Source organism: Pithys albifrons, chromosome 12 (assembly GCF_047495875.1).
Source record: "Pithys albifrons albifrons isolate INPA30051 chromosome 12, PitAlb_v1, whole genome shotgun sequence".
NCBI classification, from domain to species: domain Eukaryota; kingdom Metazoa; phylum Chordata; class Aves; order Passeriformes; family Thamnophilidae; genus Pithys; species Pithys albifrons.
In genome coordinates, this window is record NC_092469.1 from 9,547,133 (window position 1) to 9,573,534 (window position 26,402).

Sequence of the window (26,402 nt, forward strand, 5' to 3'; positions counted from 1 at the left end):
TGTCTCCACTCTGATAGTGCTATGAATACTGGAGTGCAATCTATGCCCCTTGTGCAAGAGAACAAGCAGATGAAGGGTTGCAGGTGAAGTACAGAGTTTCAAATAGGAAGATGCAAGATACAGAGAGGGAGGACAAAGGGGGGGTGGGGTGAGGAAGTGGTATTGTATTTGTTAATATATGGGAAACAGAGACTAGAAAAATGAAATAACTTGCTCAAAGTCTTACAAGAACCTAGTGGCAGATTGAACCCAGGTCTTTTGAGTCCCAAGGCTATGACTTCACTACAAGATTATCATGACTCTCAAAAGTAGGGGAAAAACACATAAAACCCCACACACATGAGTGGCTTTTACATTCAGGCTTGGAATACCCATTAATGTCAGTGGGAGTTCCATGTGCTGAACATAATGCAACTATGCTTTCAAGTATGTATACAATAATTATTTGTGATTTTGTGGTACACAAAAGGGCTTAATTTGACTGTACTTAGAGAATATGTTACAGCCAAATTCTACCTCTCCCTTCTACAAAAGCAGACTGCAGTTTAACTGAAACCAAATCTGTGCAGGGCTTGAAAATTATAGTACTCTGAGGTCCGGAGGTTGATACATTCAGTCTTGAACCTGTGCCAAAAAAAATTCTTCTAACCAAGGGACCAAATAGGTTGATAATTTTCATCTCTTACTTGTGACCAAAGATAGAAACAAATAGTATGCACCATTGTGGATGTTCCTATTTATGTTACACACTTCTTTGTCGTTGTATTTAAAGAATAGGCCTTCATATCCACAGAGTTTACAAAGGAATCCACAGTGTTAAATTAAGTTTGTAAGAGACACACATGTGGGTTGCAATTTTACAAGTGGGCTGAATGTTTTTTTTTAATATTTGAAAATTGTAAATAAGATACTTATTTAGCTGATAAAATTTCCTGCTGGATTTTACAAAATGACAAATCACTGTAGGATCAAAGTCCATCTTAGTGAAATTTCTTCTGGATCATAACAATGTCTTCAGAACTTAATGTTGCTTTGATATCCTCTTCGAGTCTGTATGACTTATTCTGTAGTCCTTATAATTAGAAATTCACATCTGGTCATGCTTCTTGAGGAGATACACCCATTATGAAAGCATAATTATTGGGATGACAAATTATAAATTAGCATTACTCTATGTTATTAAACTACTGCTTTTTCTGTCATAGAAGATGACAGTTTTTCTGTTCTTTTGGTTTAGTGGGAGATAACTTTTCCTGCTCTAATATGTATATAACAGAACTTGGCTAATAATGTTTCGCTTCATTCCTTAAGCCGTAAGAGGACAATTCATTATGTACAACAGGCCTTTTCAGAACTGACAGCTGCACTGTAATTATCTTCACACGAATATTTGTAATCGGACTTGAAACTTGAATAATTGAACTAATGTGTTTTGATCCATGAGGTTTTTTATTGAGCTCTTTGAGTGTAATTATACTTCATAAACACTAGCTTGCTTTTTTGGGTTTGTTTGTGTTGTTTTGGGGGGTTTTTTTTGCAGTCCTTGAAAAACTGAGTTTCTTTGGTGAGCGGCTGCACAGGAATAAACACACAAGAAAGTTGCTTGTCAGGACTGAAAAAAGGAATTTGTTCCATAGTAGTTTTTGAGTAGATAGCAAGTGAAGCTCCTTTCACGTTCCAAATAAGAATGATTCAAAAACAAATGTGATCAAACAGAGCAGATGTTGCAATAAAAATATCCTGCTGTATGTAAAAATCAGAGTACAAACAAAGTACAAATGAGACATTTGTATTTATCTTTTTCCAAGGGAAAGGTAATGAACTGATATTGATGTTTCTCTTCATGCATTTTTAATGCTAAAAATGTTCTTTGTGTCTTACATTAAATTCCCAGTTTTGCTCTTATGCTTCCTTTGTGTCTTGTTCTTTCCCTTTCTAATTTTTTTGCTCATATTCTCTGATGAATGACACGGTTTTGAGGTTATATCTGCAGTCAGAACTCAGCACCAAATTGTTGACTTGGGGAAGGATATTGGCTTTTTGGGGGCTACCATTTCTTGACCTGACCATTATCTTGAAAGTTGTTGGCTTTCACTATGTTTGCCAACCTCACATTAACTCAGGATACAGAAAGAGCAATGGACCCAAGAGATTGAGGAGCAGTGCCCATCTGTATCAGAGCAGCTGTCGTTTCAGCCATGAGATTCACTGGATTTGTGCCAAAAAGAAAAATTAAAAGAAAATATGATTTTCCCTTTTGGTTTTAAGGACAGTCAAAGAATTCTCTCCAAGAAAAGTTACTGAATGTTTTCTTTCAGTGTCTCTAAACTCACAGTGGAGTTTGAGGTGTTTGTGTGTTTTGGAGTTTTGTTTTGTTTTGTTTTTTTTTTAGGCTAGGCTGGAGGTTGGGGGTTTTTTAGGCCCCCCCCCCCCCCCTTTTTTTTTTTTGGTGCAAATATCTCATTCTGTTAAATTAATTCTACTGGAAAAGCCTATGAGTTTCTTTCACAGATTCTATGGTTTGCTAGCCAGTCCTTTGACAGTAAGTATGATAATATGGGAAAAATAGAGTTGTCACTGTATCACTATTATTTCTTAGCAACAGAAATTACTACCTAGAATAGGGACTTCCTTAGTCACATAACTTCTGTAAGGAATGAGAAGTACTTCAATGCTCTTGTTCTGTTTTCAGACCCATTGGTTTCTCTGAATGTTCTAAATTACTGCTACTCCCCTACTGAGAACCTGTAAAGTATCCTGCAGATACGTGTCTGAGTGCAGCACACATGTGGCCTGAACTGTTCACTTTTTAATATGTCTAATGGAAATATTTCTGGCAATCTATTAAAATTGCTTTTTTTTAATATACTTTCTTGTATTAGCTGCTTGATAAAATAGGATGGGGAAAACATGCAGATTAACACTGATAAATCCTTTACTCTGGAAAAACCAACTATGGTGTTCAATAAGCAAAACACAAATAAATCTGAATATGGCATGTGCTGGCTGTTTGGATACTACCCAGCAAGCATTTGTTTTCCTCTTTGTGGAAAAATATTATAGTTTCAGGTTTTTTACTTGATTAAACTAGGTATCCCAGTAGAAATTCTGCATCCCAGAAGCCCTTCAGAAGTTACTCATGCAGCATACTTCCTCTCTAAATATAATCAGTTTGCTGTGAAGGAGAGAAATATTTCAGTTTTTTTGTTAATTCGTGTTTTTCTTTACCCATTTTATACAGTATTTTAAAAATCCACAATGATTTGTAACTAAAAATAGTTTCAAAGTACATTTCAGTAAAAAAAAAAAATCCAATTTCTTTTTATTTTTGAAAAAGTGAGCAACAGTAAAAAACCTATTCTTGTTTATTTTTCATGTAAAAAGTTTGTGAAATGTGGGATGAAACTTTGTGTGTGGGAAGTGCCAAGCCATCTTAAGCAAAGCAGTTCCAAAATCACATGACTAGTAAAACTCGTACCCCACTATACAGAAAAGTTAGATTCTTTGGTAGGTGGGCTCTGAGTCAAACTGGTTGGTGTATCAGAAGAGAGGAAAATTTAACTAGCTTTTATTCTTGATCTTTGTTGCCAGATTTCTTGTGGACAGTGAAACACTCAGGTTGGTGGGTAGAAAGTAAACTCAGAAGATTTAGGAATTTAAGTACAGATAATATTCTGTGTAGCACAGCTTTCAAGGGAAACATTAATTGCCGCAGGCTACTGGTAAATGAAAATACTTTGGGGGGTAAATATACATGTAACTATAACATACAGAATTTGACACATGTATTTTAATGGTTTACTAATTTGACAAGAAACCTTTACTATATTAGCTGCTAAAACAGGGCTGTGAGAAGGTAGTTTTAGTCACAGTTCAAGTCTCATTGATGAAGACCATTCCCAATAATTCCCAGTGCCTCAGAAATTCATATTTTACATTTGTGAAGCAATAATGGAGAAGCAACAGGGTATTCAAGCTGTCCTGTAGCTGGTACCTGCTCAGCGAGGACCTTGGCAGATGACACAGAGTAGAGAATGGCCCAAGAAGCCTTGTTTGACCAAATAGGGATTGTCAGTTTGCTGAAACTCCCAATCCCAAATCGGGACCACAAGTAAATGAATCCTGTAATAAAGATGTTGTTGTCAGTATTTAAAAGATCGGCATAAGCATTAAGTGGTTACTTATGGGTATCCCTGACCTCGATCTTGGTACATATCCAGTCTGGCGACCACGATCCTCCAGTGCTAGAATGCAGAGCACTTCTCATTGTCGTGGAGGAAGCTGTTATTAAACATGTAACAAAATGCAAAGGCAGCAGTGGGTAAACCCACAAGGTGTACTGATTCCTCTGGGCAGTCTCTTCAGCCGCCTGGACATTAATTTTGGGTTAATTTGGGCCAGTTTGGCTGAGAGCTGTAAATAGTCCTGATGTTATAAGTGTGTGCACATATTTCTGACTTGCCAAGTATGTGTCACACAAATGCTGTGTCTGGCCTTCCCTGACAGCCTTTGGGAATACTTTTTAAACTGCTGAGTCAAGCAACTTGTTGAGAAAGACGCTCACAGAACACAAGGGGCAGATTGTAAGTCATTTAGCAAGTTAGACCTCAACTCTGGAAAAAAAAAATCCTGTAAAAGAACAGAGGGGGATCTGTTGTCTTTGCCTATTGAAGTTAAAATAGACTAGATGTACAAACATCTGGTTTTACAAAGGAGGACAGATTATCATGAATGAAGGAGTTGATAACCTCTTGAAATCAGCCTTGTGTGGAAAGATGACATGTTGGCTAACCAACACTTGCGAAGGAATGTATAGGAAAAGCTCCTTTCACCCGAGTGCAGAGTGTATGAAGCCCCATTAAGAATAAATATGGTGCTGAAATATTCTGCTGAAGGAGAAGGTTTGGTTTATTGAAGTTTAGGGTTATAGCACAATGCTCCAAGGACATGACTTATGGAGGGCATATAAAACAACAGATAAGGTTTGTTTGTCTGTTAGTGTGCTTGCTTGGGTTTTTCCTCATAGATGAAATAAAAATCCAGCCCTACAATGGGTTGTTGGATATGGCTCTGTCTATTTAGAAGTGTGGCTAGTTTTCAAATTAGAGTGGAAGTGGGAGAAGTGAGATGTGTTAAAGAGCTGTCCAACAGATTGTCATGGAGCAGTCTTTCCCTCTTTCAAGCTTTGGACAGTGGTTGTCATAGCATGGAAAGCAGCTACAGACATTGTAGTAATAGCACATGTAGGGAGACTCTTGCAGCAATGGTAGAAAAAAGTATCAGTGGAGAAATAAGATGGAGACTGCAAATTCTGCTCCCTTTTTATGAATATATTGTCTTGAAATCATAAGCCTGGAAAAATTCCCCTGAGTGTAGAAAAGTTAGAGAGGGTACATGTTAAGACAAAGTCTGGACCCTCTAGGATTTAGTTATTTATTTTGCCTTCTGAGATGGAAAATTATCTACTGTGAAATCATTTGTCCTGGCCATAAGGTCAGTATTTCCCTAAATTCTCTATGAGTAGAAATTAGTATTTCTGTGTCACCTTTAAAGCTGGTAACATAATGAGGACTATGTGGTATATTGACTATTAAAGTATTGAGACCCATTAGGGCACACTAAACCTTGAACTGCCATTGTTACAGGTGTGACTCCTGGGCAAAGGAAAAGTTGTAGATGTTTTGAACTTTTATAGACCTGACTCATAATCCTCAGAACCAGATATACTTAACAAAAGGTGATTTAGATATTTCTTTCTGCTTGCATGCATCTGGAAAGAGCTTAGATCCTAGGATAGTTCAAGGAAAAGCTAGACCTGCTTGGAGATTCTCAGCTATACAATGAAAGGGCTCTTTACAACCAACAATGGTGATAATACTTTGGCCTTAGGTTGGTGCCCAAGATCAATTTGTGTAACATCCCTGTGAGGAAAAAGAGTGAGTCAGAGATCTCCTTTTCATGCTGGCAATTTAAGGTAGTAACCTATCTGAGCCTGGCTAGATTAGATCAACCTGAGAAACCTTTGAGCATCACTAGCTACTATAAACACTTTTTTTTTTCCTGTTTGAAACAAATGGCTTGTTAAAATTGGCTGGTGTTCTTTCTGATATAGCCAGATATGTGTTCACGTCCCATTGCCTGCAAAGAGATCTGTGAAGAATGTTCTGTAACAGTCCTGACTGGGTAATATTTGTAGTTCAAAAATGTGGGGTTAGAACTGGTTTGAATTTTGCAAAATAAGCTAGATCCCAAAACACGTATGGTAGGGTGACATTCACACACCATTTATTTTGAAATGTAAGGTTTAAAGTTCTACAATGTCTCTTACTGTTGTTTTTTTTTTCTAGATAATGAACCATTTAACTATCCCAAGGGGTGGGGGGAAGTAGGAAGACTGTAATGTCCAAGATTTCCTTCAATTGCTGTATTTGTTTTGGCCATGGGAACTCAATTTTTAGTGGAGTGTGAATGGTTATCCCTGGGTTCTGTTGAAATCAAAGAAAAGCAAAGGCAGAACACCATTTTGCTGATTCACAGTCTGGGAAACCTGAATATCTGTGCTGTTATTATTGTTTTGATCTCGTTTGCCCCAATTCATAATTCTGTTCCATGAAGATTGTACGTTCTGTGCAAGTTGAACTCTTTTAAATTCAGGGACTTCTGAGGATATTTCAGCATTTATTATTCCCAAGTCCAAAATATTGCAAGCATCTAAGCTGTAGGTTCCATGCCATTTTCACAGTACTTTGTCTTTTATGTTTCAATCCAACTATAGGATATTACCAGCTTGCTTCATACCATCTATGAGGTAGTTGATGCATCAGTAAACCATTCTCCGAGTTCCAGCAAAACTCTGCGAGTGAAACTTACTGTGGCACCAGATGGCAGCCAGAAGAAAAAGAGTATCTTGCTAAATCATACTGGTAAGGATGTGCAATTAGTCACTGGAAAAAAACCCAAAGGATTTCTAGCATCCATTGAAAATTCATCTCTGTATTTTTCTAATATAAACAAATATATGCTTGAAGGCAAATAATTATGCGGGTATTTTAAACCCCACAAACCTGCTTTATGATCTTGATTGTAAAATTACCTCGCTCCTTTCAGTGTCACTTTAGCACATTGAGGTTCCATCTCCAGACTGATGGCTTCTTTTCAGAAACAGCAATAACCTGTATGTTGTGTAATTGTCTTTGTGTGCAGCAAAGCAAATATAAGGACTTTTGACTGGTACAGCTTTAATTCTGCTGATATTACAGTGTTGGTGTGTCTAGAAGCAGGTGAAGCAGTATAAAATATTTTTTGCTATTACTTTTGCTGGGTAAAAATAAACAATTAAGTATAAGTAACACATATGAATCTATGCATAAAAATTGCACATTTTATTGTGCTGGTAGAGTGCCATTATAAAAATGTGATGACTTTTCCAACTTATATTCACTGTAATCATAGTTGTATCAGCATAATTACTTCAGTAGGTAAAGTAGTACTAAGTTGAAATACCTAGAAGTATTTAAAGTAATACTTCAGTAGAAAATGTGGTCTTCTTTTCTAAAAAGAGAGCCTTGTTACCTCAGTTTTAATAATACATCCACTCCATCAAGTGCAGACATAAGCAAATTCACACTGCTGGGGAACTGTGGGATGCATCAGTTCAGCATTGAGTTGCAAACTGCAGAGCCCTCCTGAGGGACAAGTGTATCAGTGTGAATGTGGCTCCATTTGGGCTGCCACAGGGTGTGCAGCCTAACCCTGACTGATGTCCTGCAGGCAAGGTTATGTCTGCCTGAAATCTGTTGTGTGGACAAGAGCTGGTTTGATAAGGTCACGTGACACGATACATTGCAGCTTGATCCACCGACAGGAAAAGATGTGTTTGCAATGCAGTGTGTTAGTTATGCTGATCAGCAGGGACAGTAATGTGAGAATAATGTACTTTCCCTTGGCAGATTTGCAGAGTGCCAGGCATAGAGCTGAAAACAAAGCTAATGAAGAAGCAAGAAGCTCTGAGAAGAAGCAGCGAGCTTCTCTCAGGTAAGGGGAAAGAACCCTGACTCCTGACAGGCACTGAGCATGTCTGAGGAAACCTCAACCACTGATTTCTTACTTGTTTATTTTATATTTAAAAATCATATTAAAAGACAGGAATAACAGGAGTTTTTATTGTGAGTCCATGAGTGGATTCCATGGGTGGGTACTTTATATATTAAAACAAAACAAACAAAACCACAAAAAAATAATGACCCTTTCTTCTTCTGTGAGCTCTTTGGAGGATGTGTATTGCCTTTTTAGATGCCATCTGCAAATAAGTGAGGTTTATAGCACAGCTTTTTGGCTAAAACTGTCCTAAACCCTTTCCACCTTCTTAGTAGCCAGCTCCTGCCTTTGTCCTCTTTCCATTTTTTCACTTGGCAGCTCAGTTAGTTCCAGGCTTTACTATGTCTATCTTGGTTATCAGGTCATAACCAGACCAGAATGCTAGCAAGTCATCTTGGTGTATAGATTTGGTATGGTTTTGGATTTTATGTTTCAACCTAACAAAGAGGGAGGTGTTTGCTGAAATGTCACAGCAATGACATTGACTCATTCATTGCATTTGTTTCTTCAGCTGCAAAATTAAAAAATGAAAAAAACGAAAAAAACACACACACCCAAAAAAACCAACCCAAAAAACAAAACTAAAAAAAAAACTAAAAAACCAACCAAAAACCCAAACAAACCACTTTTGGCTTTCCTTGAGTTCATGGATATTTGTTTGAATACATAACAAATTTATCAGGACAAGGAGCGTTCAGTCTTATTAAAAATGACAAGAGAACAGTACCTCCCTATTTTGAATAGAGAAAAAATGCTAGTGAGTTATGCCAATGATCAAATCCCAGTACAATCAAATTTGAAATTAAAAGAAGAATAAAGTTACTATTAATCTTCTGTCAGCAGTTCTGTACAAAATCTTCTGTACAACTGAAAAACACTCCATGGTTTTACTTGCTGGCCCAGATGTGGTGTTCAGATTCCCTTTGCCCATTAGCAAAGCTTTGCCCTGTGTGAATTCAATAAACTTTTTGTTTGATAATCTAATGCAAAAATCCCCTTTCAGTCTGAAGTCCCTCTCTCATCCAACTTAAAGTCCTGGTTCTGCAAATGTGGTGTTTTTTATGAAGAGCAGGCACTGCCAATTAAATCTATGGTCATAAGAGCATCAAATGTTGGGACAAAATGTTTGTCCTTCGCTTAGAGGCTTCATAGACAGAACAAATCTGTATCTTGGATTGAGCACATCAGCATCAGACAAGGGTCAGCATCTGGCTGCTTTTGTTGCAACCCATTAAATGTGGACAGGACAGAGATTGTGCTGTTCACAAGTGTACGTTGCAGGGGTATGTGTGCACTCTGGCCAAGGAAAGCAGGAAAGCTGCTGAGGCTCACATCAGAATCTCATGATATTAATGCAGACACTTCACCTCTGAAAACAGCAATGAAGATTTGTAAGAATTGCACACATTTCACAAATTCAGGAATTCTAGGCAAGGTGTGATTAATATTCAAGATAAAATGGATAGAAATATTTTTATCCTGAAGGCTGGGAGATAGATGGGTTTGATTTTTCATCTGCTGGAAGCTACAGGAAGGAGTTTTCACCTGTAGGGCTAATACAAGTATCAAGATAAGTAGCTAGATTCATGGCTAGATAGTGTGGTTCTCCCTGACTGACTTAAACTCTACTTTCTGGTGAGCAAGGCTTTCAGGAAATGTCCCTGTATTTTTCTGCCCTGTGCTCTGTCCCTGCTCTATTCCCCTTTCCTGCTGTGTTGTTGTATGCTTACTACAATCAGGATGACACTCCAGCATGGGAATTTTAGAAAGGGCTTTCATACACTCCACAAGCACTTCAGCAGATGTCATTTTTTATTAAAACCAAACCCAAACCAAACACCAGTAACAACACTGTGTATTTTCACACAGTCCTTGGTGCATGGTTAATGCATGCCTGAGTCTTCCCATGTGTGTGCAGGAGAGCACTGTGGGGCTGGATGCCAGACACTTCAGTTCTCCGAAGTACTTGAGGTTCTGTTTGACAGAGGAGCACATCTCTCATCAGTGTATAATCGCTTCACTGTGTATATTTGCATGGATGTTGCTGACCGTCATCTTGCATGTAAGAAAGCTATTAAAATGTAGCGTTGTGGCAGTTCTTCTTTGCTGTCTTGGTGAAAGATTGAATTTATTACAGTAACAAAAAAACCAGGTTCCCTGTTAACTTTGTTTCCAACAGACAGTGCTGTATACAGTGTTGCTTAACTGTATTGGATCAAACCCAATTATGTTCTTTCTGGGTGTGCATTGTCTTCAGTACATGTGTGCAAGGCCAAATGGTTTCCGTGGGTGAAGTTGCCTGGCAACTTCGATTAGAGAAGTTTAAGCCCCAGAGATCTTTTATGTTGACCAGCTAAAGTCTAACAACCGGTAAAGGTGTGTCTGAGACAGGAATGGAAGTGCATTGGTTATGTATCCAAAAAATAAAGAATATCTGGACATTCCCTCTTTTTTTTTGACAGTACCCCATCTCACTTCTGCAGTTCAAAGCTGACTCAGAGTCTTTAAAGCTTACCTACTTTCCAGGCAGACTCTCCTCCATTCAGGAGACTCTACCTCTATCAAAGTAGAGCAAAAATGATCTTCCAGGTAGGTCAAGTCTTGCGACTTTATCAAAGAACCTGTAGACCTCTGTCTGACAGAGACATGGGCAGACTCAGTTCTGAAAAGTCCCTGAACAGTGCTGTGCTACACCAGGAAAGCTGTCTGTGCCAAAGCTCAATGGGATCAGCAGCCTCTGGAAAATTGGAAAAGTGTTAATAGACTGAAAACAGAGTACTGGACATCATACAGTACAATGCCCATATTTAGCAACTGGTGTAGGATACAAGGCCACATTCTGGTCTTAGGTTGACATCAGTGCAATTGCACAGAGAAAGGGCAAAGCTAACTTTGTGGTCTTGCAGACTGAACTATCTGAATGACAGGCAGCCACTTAATCAAGAGTTTTCTGCTTATCCTGTTTGTTATATTGAAAATATTGTTCATATTTGAAGACATCCATTTGAATTGCTGAATTAAGTTGTTTTGCATTATGGGCTACAATACTGTAAACCTCTGCCTTATTTTTTTCGGCCTCATAAATGAATGGTATTTCAGATATTCATTCTCAGGAAATAGTTCTGCTATAAATAAAATTGCAAAGCTGAGCAGGAAAAGGAGTTGAGATTCTAAAGCCAGCGTCTGATCTGACTTTATTAATCATATTTTGGAAAGCAACATTTACCTCTCAGTGTCCTACCAACACCTCTTCTCAGGCTCTCTCTAGTTCCTACACCTGTGCCTTTGCCTGCCTTTCTGAAGCAGATACATATGAATATTTATCTGACACAAGTCTTACCCCAGTGGTTTCTGGCAGTGGTAGGGATGGTCATGAATCAAAAGTCAGATCTTCTTTGGTATGTCCAATTTGGTGAATCAGTTGAATGGTTTGGCCCTCAGACAAAATGTAATAAACCCTAGGAGCATTTTTATTTGGTTTTGCACGCATGATGCAATTTGAAAGCCTCCTTTGCTTTGCAACATCGGGGTTGATTTATATGAGGGGAAGGAACAGTCAGTTCAGGCCTATCGACTTAGCAAATCCAGTCATCCAGAATTTCAAGTGCTTGTTGTTCTTTATGAGCAACTCCTGTCGCTTCAAAGGGGCCATTAGTTGTTGGTTTGCAGATGGTGATAACAACTTTAAAGAAATTCTGCTGAATTGTAATTTTGCTTCCTGCTGACAGATACCACCAGAGTGAGAACAATCCAGAGCAAAGTGGGTGCTATCGTCACTGTGTTGATGAGAACATTGAAAGGAGAAACCACTATTTGGATCTTGCAGGAATAGAAAACTACACATCAAAATTTGGGCCTGGTAATTGGTGTTACAACTTCATCATCTTTTCTTTCTTCGGTTGCATGTTCCATATCAGGGACAGTGAATTGTGAACCTGTGTGATTTGCCTGTAGTCACTTGCTGGAAGGAATAGGACTGTGAACACTGCTAGAAAATTACTGGTGAAGGTGGTATCACAACAGAGTGGCAACATGCTGCAAAGCTGCTTTGATGTACTTGTTTGTGTAGCTAAACTTGGAGGTGAGCCTAGCAGAACAATCTTTACATCTAAATTATTTAGTCTATGGGTGAGGCAAGGATTGACTTTTGGATGTTGGAGCTTGTTTCCAAGATGATGCCAGCACATATTTTTTACTCACTACTGACCGAAAAATAGAAGAATGTGGAGTCATACCTGGAATTTTGGCTTCTGTCCCCAAATTAAAGAGATTTGGATTTTGTTCCTTTCCCTGCCTTCTGCCAGGATTTTACTGTTCAACCACAGATATTTTGATGACCAAGAGAAGGGAATATAAAGACTTTTGCACACATACACACATCCATTCTTCTATTGATAGACACATATATTTGTGTCTGTATTATTTACTAGTCAGAAATATTAAATGTAATTAATCTAGACAGCTATAATTGCATTCACTTCCTTAGGAAAAATTTGTTCTGCTGAAAATGCTATGCCTGCCAACTGCATGCTACTAATTAAAACTTTGAAATACTAGATGACTAACTCAGCTTGTTATTTCCTAGGATCTCCTCCAGCAGCTCAAAAACATGACCCACCAGGCAGAATTGTGAATCAAACTAGATCGCGTTCTCATGAGCCTGAAACCTTCCACGCTCACCATAGGAAATCTCAAGTGGTGGATCCAAACCACATCAATCTGGCTGAAAGTTCGTATGCCAAGATTGCAGAAATCCAGCAGAGGCTCCGGAACCAAGACTCAAACAAGCACTTTGTGAGGTCTCCCAAAGCACAGGGCAAAAATGTTGCCCCTGTGCATTCTGGAAGGGCAGTTAGAAATAAACCTTTCCAAGGGGTGCCCATGCCAATGGCTTCCCCAAGTGCACGGGTGGGCCAGAATCTTCCTTACCTTCCCTTGCAATCTCAACAGATTCACAAGAAGCATAAGCAGAGGGCAAAGGAGAATCACCAAATGTGCAAAACCTTTCAGTCTCCAGGGACAGTTGTGGAAAAGGAACATGTGAGAGACCTGCCCACAGTCATTTTATATGAAGGCCAAGTTGGACAAATGATACAAAGACATGAACACCATCACCACCACGAGCACCACCACCACTACCACCACTTCTACCAGACATAGAAGAGATCCCACCAACATCCTCCAAGAATCATCCCATATGAAGGAAATGCGTTCTTGTGACACCAGAACTAAGGCATTACTATGAATAATATTATTATTACTCCATTAATATTCAGCTTGCATATATTTTAGAGGTTATATGGAACTCTTGAAACTTACCCTATTTATATGTTGTGGAACCGCATAGCTTACTTAAACACCTTGTGGATTTTTTTTTATTATTATTTTTTTTTTTATTTTAAGTGGCTTGTAAAACAGCAAACAGCCATAGCTTTTTGAGCTGTGATTTAATACAGGTCGTCAACGCACTTCTTTACAAGTACTACTTGCATTGTAATAGGAAAGATACTTCAAACACTCTTGCAGACATCTAGCTTACCACTCTGCTGTATGTCGGCTGATCGCACACAAGCCTTTTATCAGGGGAGCAATGTTCCAAGGGTTGGACTCCAGAGATACTCAGATAATGGAAAATACAAACAGCTGCTACCTCTAGTATTATTCAGATTTTATTTTCTTTTTATTGATTGTAATGTGCTACAGGGGGGGAATTTAATATACTGCATTTGTGTAGCCTGTTTGTGTTCACATCCTTTCAAATTATCTTAATTACAAGGAAATATTAGCTAAACTTGTCAACAGGGCTACATTTGTATGACTTACATGTTATTTTCTTGGAGATTCTTCACTGACACAAGTACAGTCTGTTATATACTGGGTAATATTTAAATATACTTCTAGTTTTGTTTTTTTTCTTGCTTATTCTCCACTCTCTTTGGGGTAACCATATGAAAAGAGGAGGATGTGAAACGGGGTTTTCCAAAGCATCACTAGACTTTAGTGCTCGGGCCATAAGTATCATTCACAGGGGTTTGAGAAGGAGAGGGGTTGTTTGGGGGGTTAGTTTTGTTTTAAATCCACAGTTCTTTTGAGAAAGAATTGAGGAAAATATACTTTCTCACTTTAAATGTTGGCAAATATATATAAAATATAAATATAAATATATATATATAAATATGCACACTCTCAGGTACATTTTGTTGTGTTTTAGAAATCTGTGGTTTGAATATTGACTTTTTTTTTTTCCACAACAGTGACTTTTTGGAAACATCCCATGGCATTTTCTTGGTGTCTCCACTTTAAATTTCCCAAGCACCTACCAATTTGTGCTTGTCCCATTTAAAGACAATTCAATATGTATAAAAAGTATCATTCACAATTGTTCTGGCCTCTCCTGCTTTTTCCATCTCAAAGGGCTTCCATTCCATGAAAGAGAATGAGACCACACTCAAAAGACCTTAATGGCTGCTGAGAAATTTGAAGGTCAAAAATAAAATGGAAAAGTGAAAAAATAAAAGGGTCAGTACACTCAAGTTTTGCTTTCTTTGGAGCCCAGATTTATAATAGATTCAGTTGGTTTTTGTACAGATCACCATTTTGCAGGCAGAAAGTGACTAAAAAAACACCTACATTTCTTTTGGAACATTCAAGTAAAGAACTCTCACATCAAAACATAGTTGTTCTATAAATGTATTTGCTTTTGGTTTTAATTATTTTTAATGTTGTGGTATTTTGTCAATAGTATATATTGTAAAATGTAACTATCCAATATTGATATAAGCCCTTTATTATTAGGGTGGGATTTTTTCTGACTAGAGTTTTGTCAGTCCAAAATGGGGTATTACCTTAGTGCTGACCAGTTTTAGATGGATGTTGTCCTTTCTAAGAACACAGAGACATCACCTTTTAGAGAACAGTGGAAAGCCTTGCCTTTTGGTGGAATTGGAATAGAATCACTGCTTCATGGTAATCAGGTCCATCTCTTGTCTCCCTGGATCAGCAGATGTTTAGACTTATTGTCCTCTTTAAAAAATCTTGTTTATTTTTTTTAAATTGTTAACAGTGTGTTCTGTTAAATATAAAAAAAAGTTTTTAAAATGTGTTTGATCTGTGTGACAACTATACTGTTCTGTTTATTTTAAAATTCCTGAAGTCCAAAAATATTTATATGCAGAATTTTCAGTGTTGAAAATATGAAAAGGCCACAAATTTGGTTAGTTACCACTGAGTTGTTCTAGTCTAAGCCTTTTTTGCTGCTTGTGTATCATTCTTTTTCAATGTATATATAATTATGGACTGAAAAAAAAAAAACACAAAAAAAGGCATTTATATGTCTAGTAGAAGGAATAAGCTTATTTATATTATAGTGTTAACAAAGTCTGATGTATTCAAGTGACTTCCATTATCCCGCATGCAAACACACAGTGTACATTCCATCTAAGGAGGGATGCCATGCTATTTGTTTTGAAGAAGTAATTAAAGCTGTTCTCTTTTCAGTAAAGCATATGCCAGGAACACTGAGAGGTGGAAATTGTTTCTTAGTCAATTTTTTAATGTAGATTGTTGCTGAAAACCAGAAAACATTCTGGAAAACTCGAGTGCTTTTAGGACTGTGGGGTTGTCTAAGAAAGTCCAGCAAAGGGGTAGAAATGTTCTTTCACCCAAAGACATTTTGCTGGAAAAGATAACAGTGCCAATAACAAAATCCCATCTGACTGAGAAGTGTGCAGTACCAGCTGTGCCAAGTGAACTCTGAAATGGAACACAATTGATTATTGGTTACAGCCTTGCATTGATTTATTTTGGTTTATTAAATTTGGAGATTCGAAAGACAAATTCTGCCTTGCTCAGATTCTGTGAAATGCAAATACATTTTAATAACGTGGCATCCCCATATTAAAACTTTACACCAGCCATGTATGAATATACAGTATCTAAATACTGTGTTGCAGTTGTGTTATGTGCATTAAGTGTGAATAACATGTAGCACAGTTTCTTTTCACAGAACCTTAAATTTCCGTATCTTTTAAATATGTTTGCTTTTCAGTATTTTGTATAGTAAATATAGATGGTTTTGACTAAATGCTTTATTTATTTAACAGCAAAAACTGTGCCAAGAGAACCCCCTGTTAATTAAAGTTTTACTAGTTCAGAAAGTATATTTCCTTCTTTTTGTTGTGGATTTCAGGGGCTTATTGCAATTGCTCTCACTGCTAGTAGTTCCCACTGATGAAAGACCTTGCATTAACATTTTTGGGAACAGGATCAGGAAATTACGTATGGACTGGGTATGCTTTGGTTTTATATTTAAACTATCAAGTTTCAAAGTTAAAATTCTTGTCCCCTGCTGTTAGACCTCTATTGAATAACTGATTTTTCATCTTGTTATTAATTCTGAAAACCTTCTTTAAAAAAAAAATATTATTTTAGGTTGTTCAAAACTGTAGATGAATCAAAATTTAAAATAGATTAGTTTCTGGTTAAACAAAACATTTCATTTCCAAGGGCAAAAAAAAAAATCAGAGTTGAGTATATTGTTACTATTTTAAAGTTAAATGAAGTCACACTAAGTCATTTCAGATGAAAACTCCAGCCTTTTCACTTATTATTTCTGTTTTTACACAAGGCAGTTCAGCAAAATGAAGCCGATCCCAAAAGTTGCCTATTTGCCGAAAAAATTCAACTGAAAAATTTTGTTCACCTCTACCAGCTGCAATTCTGGGGAAGACAGTCTTTTGAAAAGAAGGATAGCTAAGCCTTTCTCACAACTTCATGACCACCTAATATGAAGTAAACTATGCTAAGGCTGTGTAGGAAAATCTCTGCCCCAGTGAAGTCTCTGGCAAGACTGCCAGGTTCCCACTGGCTGCAGGGTGCCTATAATTTCATTCCAGGAAGGCAGGTTTAAAGTCTACATAATGTGCAGACAGTATTTTCAGTATTTATTTTTTTATGCATCTTACTGCTGATGGGTTTGTAGTAGCTAATATTAAATGGAAGTTTTACTATAAGAGATCAAGCTGGTAAATTAATTATCAGCAAATACTGGGCTTTATACTGCTGTCACTGAAGAACTTCAAGACAGTTCCAAATGTCTTTGAAACATCCATAAGTCATTTAATTATTGCTAGAAATGAAGACCCAGTTCTACCCTTGGATGTTGAGGTACAGATTCTTCTGGCATATTGGCAGACCAGCCCTTGAAGGCCATATCAAATTAAAAAACCAAATGACCTCTGTAATGGTCCTACTCTGGTCATCATGAGGACAGAACAGAAAAGTTTAGTTGGAGAAGTACCTTAAAGATATATGTTTATGTATATATATGTGTGTGTGTGTGTGTGTGTCCTCTGGCAGAAGTTAGTGAGTGGAGCAAGGTGGATTCTGACAGAGGTGATTTTTTTTGTAAAGGGACAAGTACTGAGTCTGGCAGTCTACAAGTTGCCACATCAATATACAGATATGATGAGTGCATACTGTTCTCCATATGTCATTGTGTACCTCAATTATTGAATGACAGATTTCATTTGTATTCCAATTAACAGGAAAGTTGGGCCCCTTGGGGCCTAGATTATACTTGAGAAAAATTCAATATGCTAGAAAATTCACAAAAACATTCACTATAATTTTTGCCTGGAGTACAGGCAAGAATGTTCATGTTTGGAAACATGTCAGCTAATCATATCTCACCTTTAATTACCTTGATGCAATTCATCAAGATCTGAAAATATGTTTCCAAACATGACTAATTCATGGCTTTGCTGGGAACCAAGTCTTATTCAGCATCCTGTGAGTTGTCAGACTCCTTTTTTTTTAAATGTGTCAAGCAGAAACATGTTTGAAAATCCATAAAATAAAAATGAAACTTAATGTGTTTTCTAAATAGCTTCTGGAAGAAGATTTCTTTCCTAATGCACTGAGCAGTAAAACTAGACTCAAATTATGACATAATTTATTTTCTTTGCATATTTGAAAGATGTTGAGTTGATTTGATTTGGAAGGGGCTGTTTTGGGATTTTTTTTGTGTTGTTGTGTGTACATCTAAAATGTGTTCAAAATGGTCTAAAAGGAACAGTCAGAAAAGCAAATAACTTTATATTGAAATTATTCAATAGACATTTAACTGCATCTTACTTGAAGTTTGGATTATAGTTATTAAATAATGAGGTTTTCAATGATGCTTTAATTTACTTTTATATGTCTGTATAATTCTAGACAATTCAATCTAAATGCCATAAAATTATAGGAATAATATGGATGAGGTCTTCTAATTTCTTTGTTTTAAAGTAACAGAACTTAAGGACTATTCAGGCAGATTACTGTGAGGGTTAGAGCTGTGAAGAAAGAGTGAAAGGGAAGATGGAAAGATTTGAGAAATGTAGGGATAGCATAGAACTGTCCAAAAGAGATGCTGGGGGAGACACACAAGGGGCAGGAAAATGCTGTATGGAGGAGGTATATTCATATTACTTTTGTGAATCTCTTATGGTACATTTATTGCTCAAAAACAGCAACCATAGTTCATGGAATGCTTTTCACTGGGAACACTTGAAAGACTTTCTGTTAGATGTTAATCTCCAGTGTGCAAGGGGAGGCACAAAGAAGGAACATTGCAGGTAATCACCACTGGGGCTGTATCAGAATAGGGAATGATGCCCTGGTTTCCTGAGTCCCTGTCCGAGACAAGGAAAACTTTTTTTAGAAGCAGAGGTGTTTCTACAGATGTTCTGAATATTCTTTAGAACATGTTTTGGAGAGTGGCATCATTTCTTTTTGATTACAAACACATATAAGTGGGCCAAATGTTATCCAAATCTTCACTGTCCTGATTCTTCTAAACACTAAGCAGTAAGTAAAATATGCCTGTGAAATCTACTGACACAACGGATAATCTTGATACCACAAGGAATGGCAGACTGGGCCTATTGGTTGTCTCCTAAGGCTCCTCTGGGGTCTGACAGTAGGATGTTCCAGAATTTTTTTAGGCATGTTGAAGACATAAAGTTAACGTGCTTCATAAATTTGGCAGTGGGCAAACATTAACAATATCAGGCATACTGGCAATGAAGTGCACTGTGCTTTCTGGTTTTTGGGACATGTCTGTGAAGTGAGGTTTGTGTCTTCCTTTGGGTGCCTAGTCCATAGAGAAAAAGCAGATGTAATTACTACCAGCTAAGAGATGTATTCTGTTGGTATTGTGTTTTGTGGGTGACGAGATGGGGCTCAGATCCTTCTGGTGCTCAGTGTGTTTTCTTGCACTTAATCCTTCCCGTTCTGTTCTATTCATGAAATACAGCATGCTGAGGCTCTGTGAATTTTCTAATAAAACACCTAACAAACTGGGCCAAATTTGTCTTCAGCTTCATAAATGGAAGCCAGAAGAGCCCCATGCATGTCTTGGAATTTGGACCTTACAAATGCAGTTTGCTATATGAGTCATCATTTTTTCTTGTACTAATTTCAGATATTTGATAAGCTCTTTTTATGGTTTACAAGTTTAAAAAGACAAATAAAACTTTGTAGATTAAAATGTTGGTTTGGAGGTTGTATTTTGTCTGTGCTTGCTGATGGTCTGTGTGTAGCCTTTTTTTGTGGGCTTCAGCTTAAACCTACAAAGTGACTTTGGAGTGGGTGTTTATAGTTCTTTGCTTGCTTGTTCACAGGGTAAGACTGTTGATAGATGAATAAAGTGCCACTTGAGGTTGTTAACAACCATGACTGGTAACTCTAGTTCAAGTAAGATAAACAGTGAAATGCTGTGGCAATTAGCATTAAGGTCTCACTTGGCCAGTGCTGATTTTTAAAGCCGTAGATATGGTGCTTTAGAGATACCCATGGCTGGAAGGTCTGGAGCTCTTCTCATCCTTTCTCTGAGTGCTGTATGGAGTCTGTGGTGTGTGCACATGACATTTCTGCATACTGAACGTGCCATTAGGAAGCAGGAGTACAAAAATTGTAATGTTTCAGTCCAAAGCAATTAACCCTCTCACCTTGCAAGGAGTGGTGAGGGAGGAAAAGCTCAATTAAAGAGACTTGCAGTTTCCAGTAAGTGTGAAAGTAAGGGAAGCAATAAGCAGCACTGTGGGCCTCACATTCCTCCTGTCTCTTTACAGCCTTCCCAGGAAACATTTTTTACTTCTGATGTCTATAATCACAACCTGCTGTTTGAGTGTGCCATCTGCTAGGGCCACAACCCTCAGTGGCTCTGTGCATGTGACTGCCATAGGTTTCAATGGAAAATTTGGGCAGCTTTACTGGATCAACAGATACAAACAGAGGTTCTTCAGTTTATACTCCTTTGGAATTGGGGTTCAGGGACACTGATCAGGTATAGGTTTTTTATAAGAACTTTCCTGGTCTAATAAATGGATGCTAAAATCAATTTAAAGATACAATCTTGACATGGAGCCATTTGAGCTATCAACCATGAATTAAAGGAGTAAGTCACTGTGTTTTCAGGAGCAGGGCAAGACTTTCATACCCTACTCTGCTAAAAACATCATCACTGCAGCCCTTTGCCCTATAATTGATTCAGGAATTCAACATTACAGGATATTATGTGTCTGCTCTCTCCAATATTAGTTAATGGATCTTGTTTTACTTGGAGCCTGTGGTCATACAGATACTGCTTCTATAGCCCACAACTGTAAAGGAAATCTTCTGAACAGCAGAACTCACCAGGAGCATCCTGTGTGCCCTGCTACTCTTCTCCCCAAGGATGTGCAGGATGGAGTTACTCCAAAGCAATGGTCTGAAATTTTTGTTTCCTGGCACACAAGAGGTATGTTCACTATGTTTGTAACACCAATAGAGAAAACAGAAGAGACAAAATGATTCTGAGAAAAGTAACTGTTCCTTTTCCTCAAGGAGGGCCATCACTGTCTCATAGTATCCAATCATTCCCCTTCAACCCCAGTTCACTGGGTTTCTGTGGAAGCTCTGGGACATGTGACAAGCAGGTGCTCATACTTGGTAAGGCCTGAGATTCCAGAATGCTCTTCCATCCCTTTAGTCAGCTTGGAAAGATATCACCACGAAAAGAACTTGACAATTTTTTTTGCTGTTGACTTTCTGTTGTGCCCTTTCATGGGTTTAAAATCCACTTATCTGAAAGTGTGCAGTTACATTTTGTCCTTTTTCATCATTTAAATGCATCTTCTTGATCTGAAGAAATAAAAGCAATTTAAAAAATTAGAGATTTTGTTTTCATATGTGCTGCCAAGTCTGATACTGCAAAGTAACTGCTGAATTGGCACAAGCAGTTTGAGAGAGCCAGCAGATTTAGGAAGGGAGAAGATAAACCCTATTATGTTTCTTTGCCAAAGGAGAAAAGAAACGATATTGACTTAAATGTGGGAAATTTAAAAGGGGCCATATGTTCTCACTTTGTGCTTTGTTTCTAATAGATAGACAGAAATCTTTGAAGTGTGGATTGGCACAGTAGGGTGCATGCTTCTGTAGAGAAAAGATGCTAAATGGGGAGGATGTGAGGGGGCACATGAAACTCTATTAGCCATGCAACAGCAAAGAGAGAAAGGCAAATCCAATGATAATGTACATCTGTTTCAGGGAATTTATAAGCTTTGAACATTTTTTATGTGCAGATAAGTGGATCCTTTTCTTACCATAACTTAGAACTTCAAAGCAGATTGTGTGGATAATGCAAATTGCTGAAATATGAGATTTTCCTACAAAGAGGTTTCCAAAAAAGAAAAAAAATATTAAGGCTAATTGATGCCACAGTCTTTTATGTACAGTGTAAAAACTCTACAAAAATTGATTTTTATGAACTAAGAAATTGATGAAAAAATATTGAAGTCTGCTGTTTGCATTCAGGGACTGTAGTTTGAGGTTCTGTGAATTAAACATTTGTCTTCGATATCACTACAGCAATATTGTAACATAAATTAAGATATGTAGCCAAGCTGTAATTGTATCAAAGTCTGCCATGTCGTAGGAATGTAAAACTCATGAGTGTGGCATGATATGCAACACCTGACGTTAACATTACTGTCAAGGTAGTGAAGCAGGAATTTCTAGGATATGAGAAAAAATGATTACAAGACACAAAAACTAATGGGGTTGGAGGCAGGAGGCAGAGGATACTGATATGGTTAACCTCGGGAGCAGATGAATGTGCCACTTCTGAACTGCTCAGAAAAATGAGTTGCTCTCTGAACTGGGAGGTTACAGACAGGCTGGGGGATGTCGGCTGCATTCCAGCTGGGAGATATGAATGTCCCAGCTGAAAGGCCGTGGCTGTGACACTCTGTGCAAGAAATGACATAAGTGACAGGATTTTGAAGACACTCATTTATTGCATGTGGTGCACAGGGGCATTCCCTTCCCCTCAGGGCAGACTCAGACTAGAAAGCCAGCTTTGTCCTCCTTCCTGTGCCATAAAGAGGGGTGCTGAGGCTTCTCCTGATGCTGAACACAGAGGCAACCAGGAGTGGGAGCTCACGCCTCATTGCTGAGTCTTCCCTCAATACTGGCTTCATGGGCCAGCTGGGCATCTTCAGTGGATGGCTTTTTTCCTGCCAGGCTGTCACAACCTCAGTTCGGGTGATTGTTTTTTTTCTCTTTTTTTTTTTAATTTCAAAACCTTGCACAATCTTGATCACTTTCTATCACAGCAAGAGATGACCTGGGGAAAGTGCCAGGCCTCCACGGGGTGGGGCCGGAGGGTGGAAGCTCAGAGTGGGAAGACCTCAGCTGAGATGGGAAGCAGCACCAGCTCTGCCCCCTCATGTCATGCTGGCAGTGACTCAAAAATGCTTCCCCCCACCCCAGCAGGTATGATTGCCCTTAAAAGGGTTGACTTTTTTTCAGCATTTTGTCTCTGGAGGGTAGCCTTATGATGGGATGAACACTGTCAGGCTGCAGGATTCCTCTCCACCCCTGCCACATGACAAAACTCCCATGGGGTAATGACACAATTGACCTCATGTTTTGAGACGAAATGTTCTGGTTTAGGCAATCAGCAAGGGCTGGCAGAGGGTTAAACTTGAGGCAATCCTGCCTTTTCTATTTCCAACCGTACCCCAACAGCAGGGAAAGGGCAGTAGGCAGCGATGTTGAAAAGAACAGCTGTATGCCATCAGACTAAAGATAGAAACATGAAGCATGTGGACTAATTAAGTTCCCAAGTGGCAGTGTACAAAGTGTACAGACCAAACAGAACAGTGCCTTCTGCTTGTTTTGATCAACTCTGTTTCTATCACTTTGATGAAAATAACCGCTTGATTGGTCGCTGGCTGTGGCTGCCAAGGGATCCCTCACACCCTGAGCTCTGTAGGTGCCGCCCTCATTGTGGCCATTTCACAACCAGGGAGTAACTGTGGCTCCCCATGTCTGCAAGGGGGGCCACTGAGCACTGACTGTCAAGGGAAAAGCGTGAAGAATGTTCAGAACTTTTGAATTTAGTTTCTTGCCTTTTTTTTTTTTCTCCAGTCAGATATAACATTAGACACTTTCACCCTAAATAGGATGAAGCGGGCATGCTCTGACCAGCTTAGCACAACAGCATGGACTTTAATTTTTTATTTTTCCTGCTCTGATGTCTTTCAGTCACCTTTTTGTTTTTTCCCTTCAGGGAGCCCAGCAGTGTCTTGGTTAGCTCTGTCAGCTTGCTTCCTAACTGGTTTGTAGCCCTGGTAACTTTTGATGTAGACTGCATATGAGCCAGAACACAGCCCCCACCACCCCAGGTTTGGGGTTTTTTTCCTATAGTTATGAGTAGAAAACTACCTTAAGGATAAATATGAAGAAAAAAATTAATCTGAAAATCATTTTCCATGTGGAAAATGAATTTGTGATGTTTCAAAGTCTCTTATGCGCCAACAGGAGGCAGAAGGGACACTTTGGGACAATAATCCCATGACCTGCTCTAGCAAGTTCCAAGAGAGAAAGGCTTGGCTCAACTGTGATTTTTGCAGGTTATAAGTTGTAAAGCTTGAGGGACTGGGAAAAGTTTGAATTTTTTACTTGTGATGATGCTCAGACTGAAAGATGAAAATGCTCAATTTCAAGTGTAACAGCTCTAAGTTTGCTTCAATTAAAGCATAGGGCAGACTATGAATTTGCTTTCATTCCAATACAGCATCCAGTGAACTCTGAAATTTAAATTTAACTCTATTTTAATTCTAAACTTAATCTCTCATCTAAATCCAGGAGCTTTCAGAAGCTACTATCATTGATGGTACTTCATTTGTCATCACCAGTACTGAAATTATGATAAAATACAAATACACTTTCTTTATTATGACCTTTCTTTCCAAGTTGTTCTTGGTTTAATCCTTTTACAATCCCATTTTTCATTCTCAGAGATCTCAGTGCTCAACATGAACTTGTTTAACTGAAATCCACAAGTAACTGACTCCTTGAGGGAATTATGGATCAACAAAGCTACATCTTCATGCACAGAAGACCTGATGTCCTGTAAGTTGCCAGTGCTCACTGGAGCACAAAAAACATATTGTCAAGGCTGCTGTGCTGTTGTTGAATCAAATAAAATGACTGCTATTCTTTACAGTAAGAGCCTAAATTGCTTATGTATTTTATCATGATTGAGACTTACTCTGCCAATAGAGGATTAAACCCAGTTAAGTCCTTAATCATTTTGTTTGATATAGTAGTATTTCAATTATCAATAAGACTGTCAGCTCTAATTTCCTATAGTGGCCACTTACAGTACATTTTTTTTTCCTCTTCCTTGTTCACTTACTGCTAAAGGAGTTCAAACATCTAATTCCTACTTCTGAGCATATCAGGTAAGGAGAATAATGTGTATTTTTAGATTGAGAGGTGTGATAGTTCAAAGTGTGATGGTACTTCTTAGCTCTTTAAAGATATGTGAATTGGTTTTCTCCCTTAATTGCAAGAGGCCAATTGGGGAAGGATAAATGAGAGTCTGACCTTACAGTGGCACTATATACTATAGTTTTAGTGCCAATTAAAAATACAACATACCCACTGTTTCCTGGAAGGTTTCAGAGATATCGGAAATATTTGACAGAAGTGTTCTGATCACTGCTGCGTAATGCTTGTTATCTGTCACTGTGCAGGAAATGGACCAGTTTCCTTAACCAGGGTTTGCTGCTACATGAGACCAGTAAATTAGGCTGGTAATGAGCAGGTTTATTTATGAAATTTCCAGAGAGGGCTATGCCTCATAAAGGCCCCAAATCTGCATTACCAAATATTACCAAATTAGGTCATGTTAGCAGGTACTTTATCTTGGCAGTACAGCTCTGACAGCAGCCAGTGCATGTGTTTAAGGGATGGGCTAAACTTGTGAACATTGAGAAGTTACTTCCCAAGGCTTTTCAGCAGAGACTGCCTTGAGGTGTGCAGCAAACAGGTGGTCCTGTCCTTTCCAGCTCCCTGTTCTTTGTGCTGGGTGGTGGTCTCAATATTATAATTCTGGTGATTCTTTTCATCCTTATTAACTGCACGGTATTTAGTCTTCCACTTTTGCTTATGTTTGTGTTTTAGTCTTCCAACACAGAGTGGAATTCCAGGGAGTGAGAGGGATGTTGCTCTTTCCCTTGGGGAGCTGCTGGGTGTGTTCCAGCAGCACAGGGGTGTGTCAGAGGGTCCTGGCAGGACTGCAAGGAGGCTCTGAGGAGTGCAGGAGCAGCAGAAGCTGCAGCCCAGCCTCGTGGTGCTGCTGCCCTTCTGGCTGCAGCTCACAAAGTCCTGGGGCTGGCTGAAACCATGCCGAGAAATAAGGCTCGTTCAGGCTGGGGAACTTCCCGAGCTTGAACAAATCCAAACTGGTAAAAAAGTGGCTGGTGCTGCTACAGACAAGGGCATAATTTGTGATGAGATGTAGGGATCTTAAACTGGCACAGCACTGCTTGAGAATTTAATCTGCTTCCTTTACCTTCCCATCTCCAGTTTGCTGCTACACAGCTTTACAAAACTAATAAGGGCTTCTTGCAGCTGAGCTAATACTGAAAACTATTTCCTTAAGAATAGGCTAATGCTTAATGAGAATATTTATGGTGATTTGACCAGGCCTAGTTTTGGGCTCAAGTGAAAAAGGGATAAATACGGCTTATAGATGGTGTATTTTTCAGTGTTTGGCCTGGGAAACAAAGGGATCACACAGGATTTCACCTGGCTAGTCCTTATGCCTCCAAACATTTCTTTTCAAAAACATCTGATAGGCAACCTGGAAAAGAGGCTATAGAATGGGACTTGAGCACTAGCAGCAAAGCTGGAGGGAAGAAATGAGTGTGTGGCTGATAAACAATACTCAATAATGTTCAACCTTCAAGCACAGCAAGGCACTAAATTGT

The 26,402-nt window shown here is 38.5% G+C and overlaps 1 protein-coding gene across 2 annotated transcripts in view; it reads left to right on the forward strand.

The window, feature by feature from the left end:
* The window catches only part of NKD1 (NKD inhibitor of WNT signaling pathway 1), a 111,462-nt gene extending 91,841 nt beyond the window's left edge, over positions 1 to 19,621 (forward strand). For both annotated transcript variants that reach the window (XM_071567411.1, XM_071567412.1), the window contains 4 exons: positions 6,776 to 6,923; positions 7,950 to 8,034; positions 11,826 to 11,956; positions 12,683 to 19,621. In XM_071567411.1, the coding sequence (XP_071423512.1) occupies positions 6,776 to 6,923; positions 7,950 to 8,034; positions 11,826 to 11,956; positions 12,683 to 13,257 (939 nt within the window). In that variant the 3' untranslated portion in view covers positions 13,258 to 19,621. The remainder of the gene's footprint in view (positions 1 to 6,775; positions 6,924 to 7,949; positions 8,035 to 11,825; positions 11,957 to 12,682) is intronic.
* Positions 19,622 to 26,402: the final 6,781 nt, after the last annotated feature.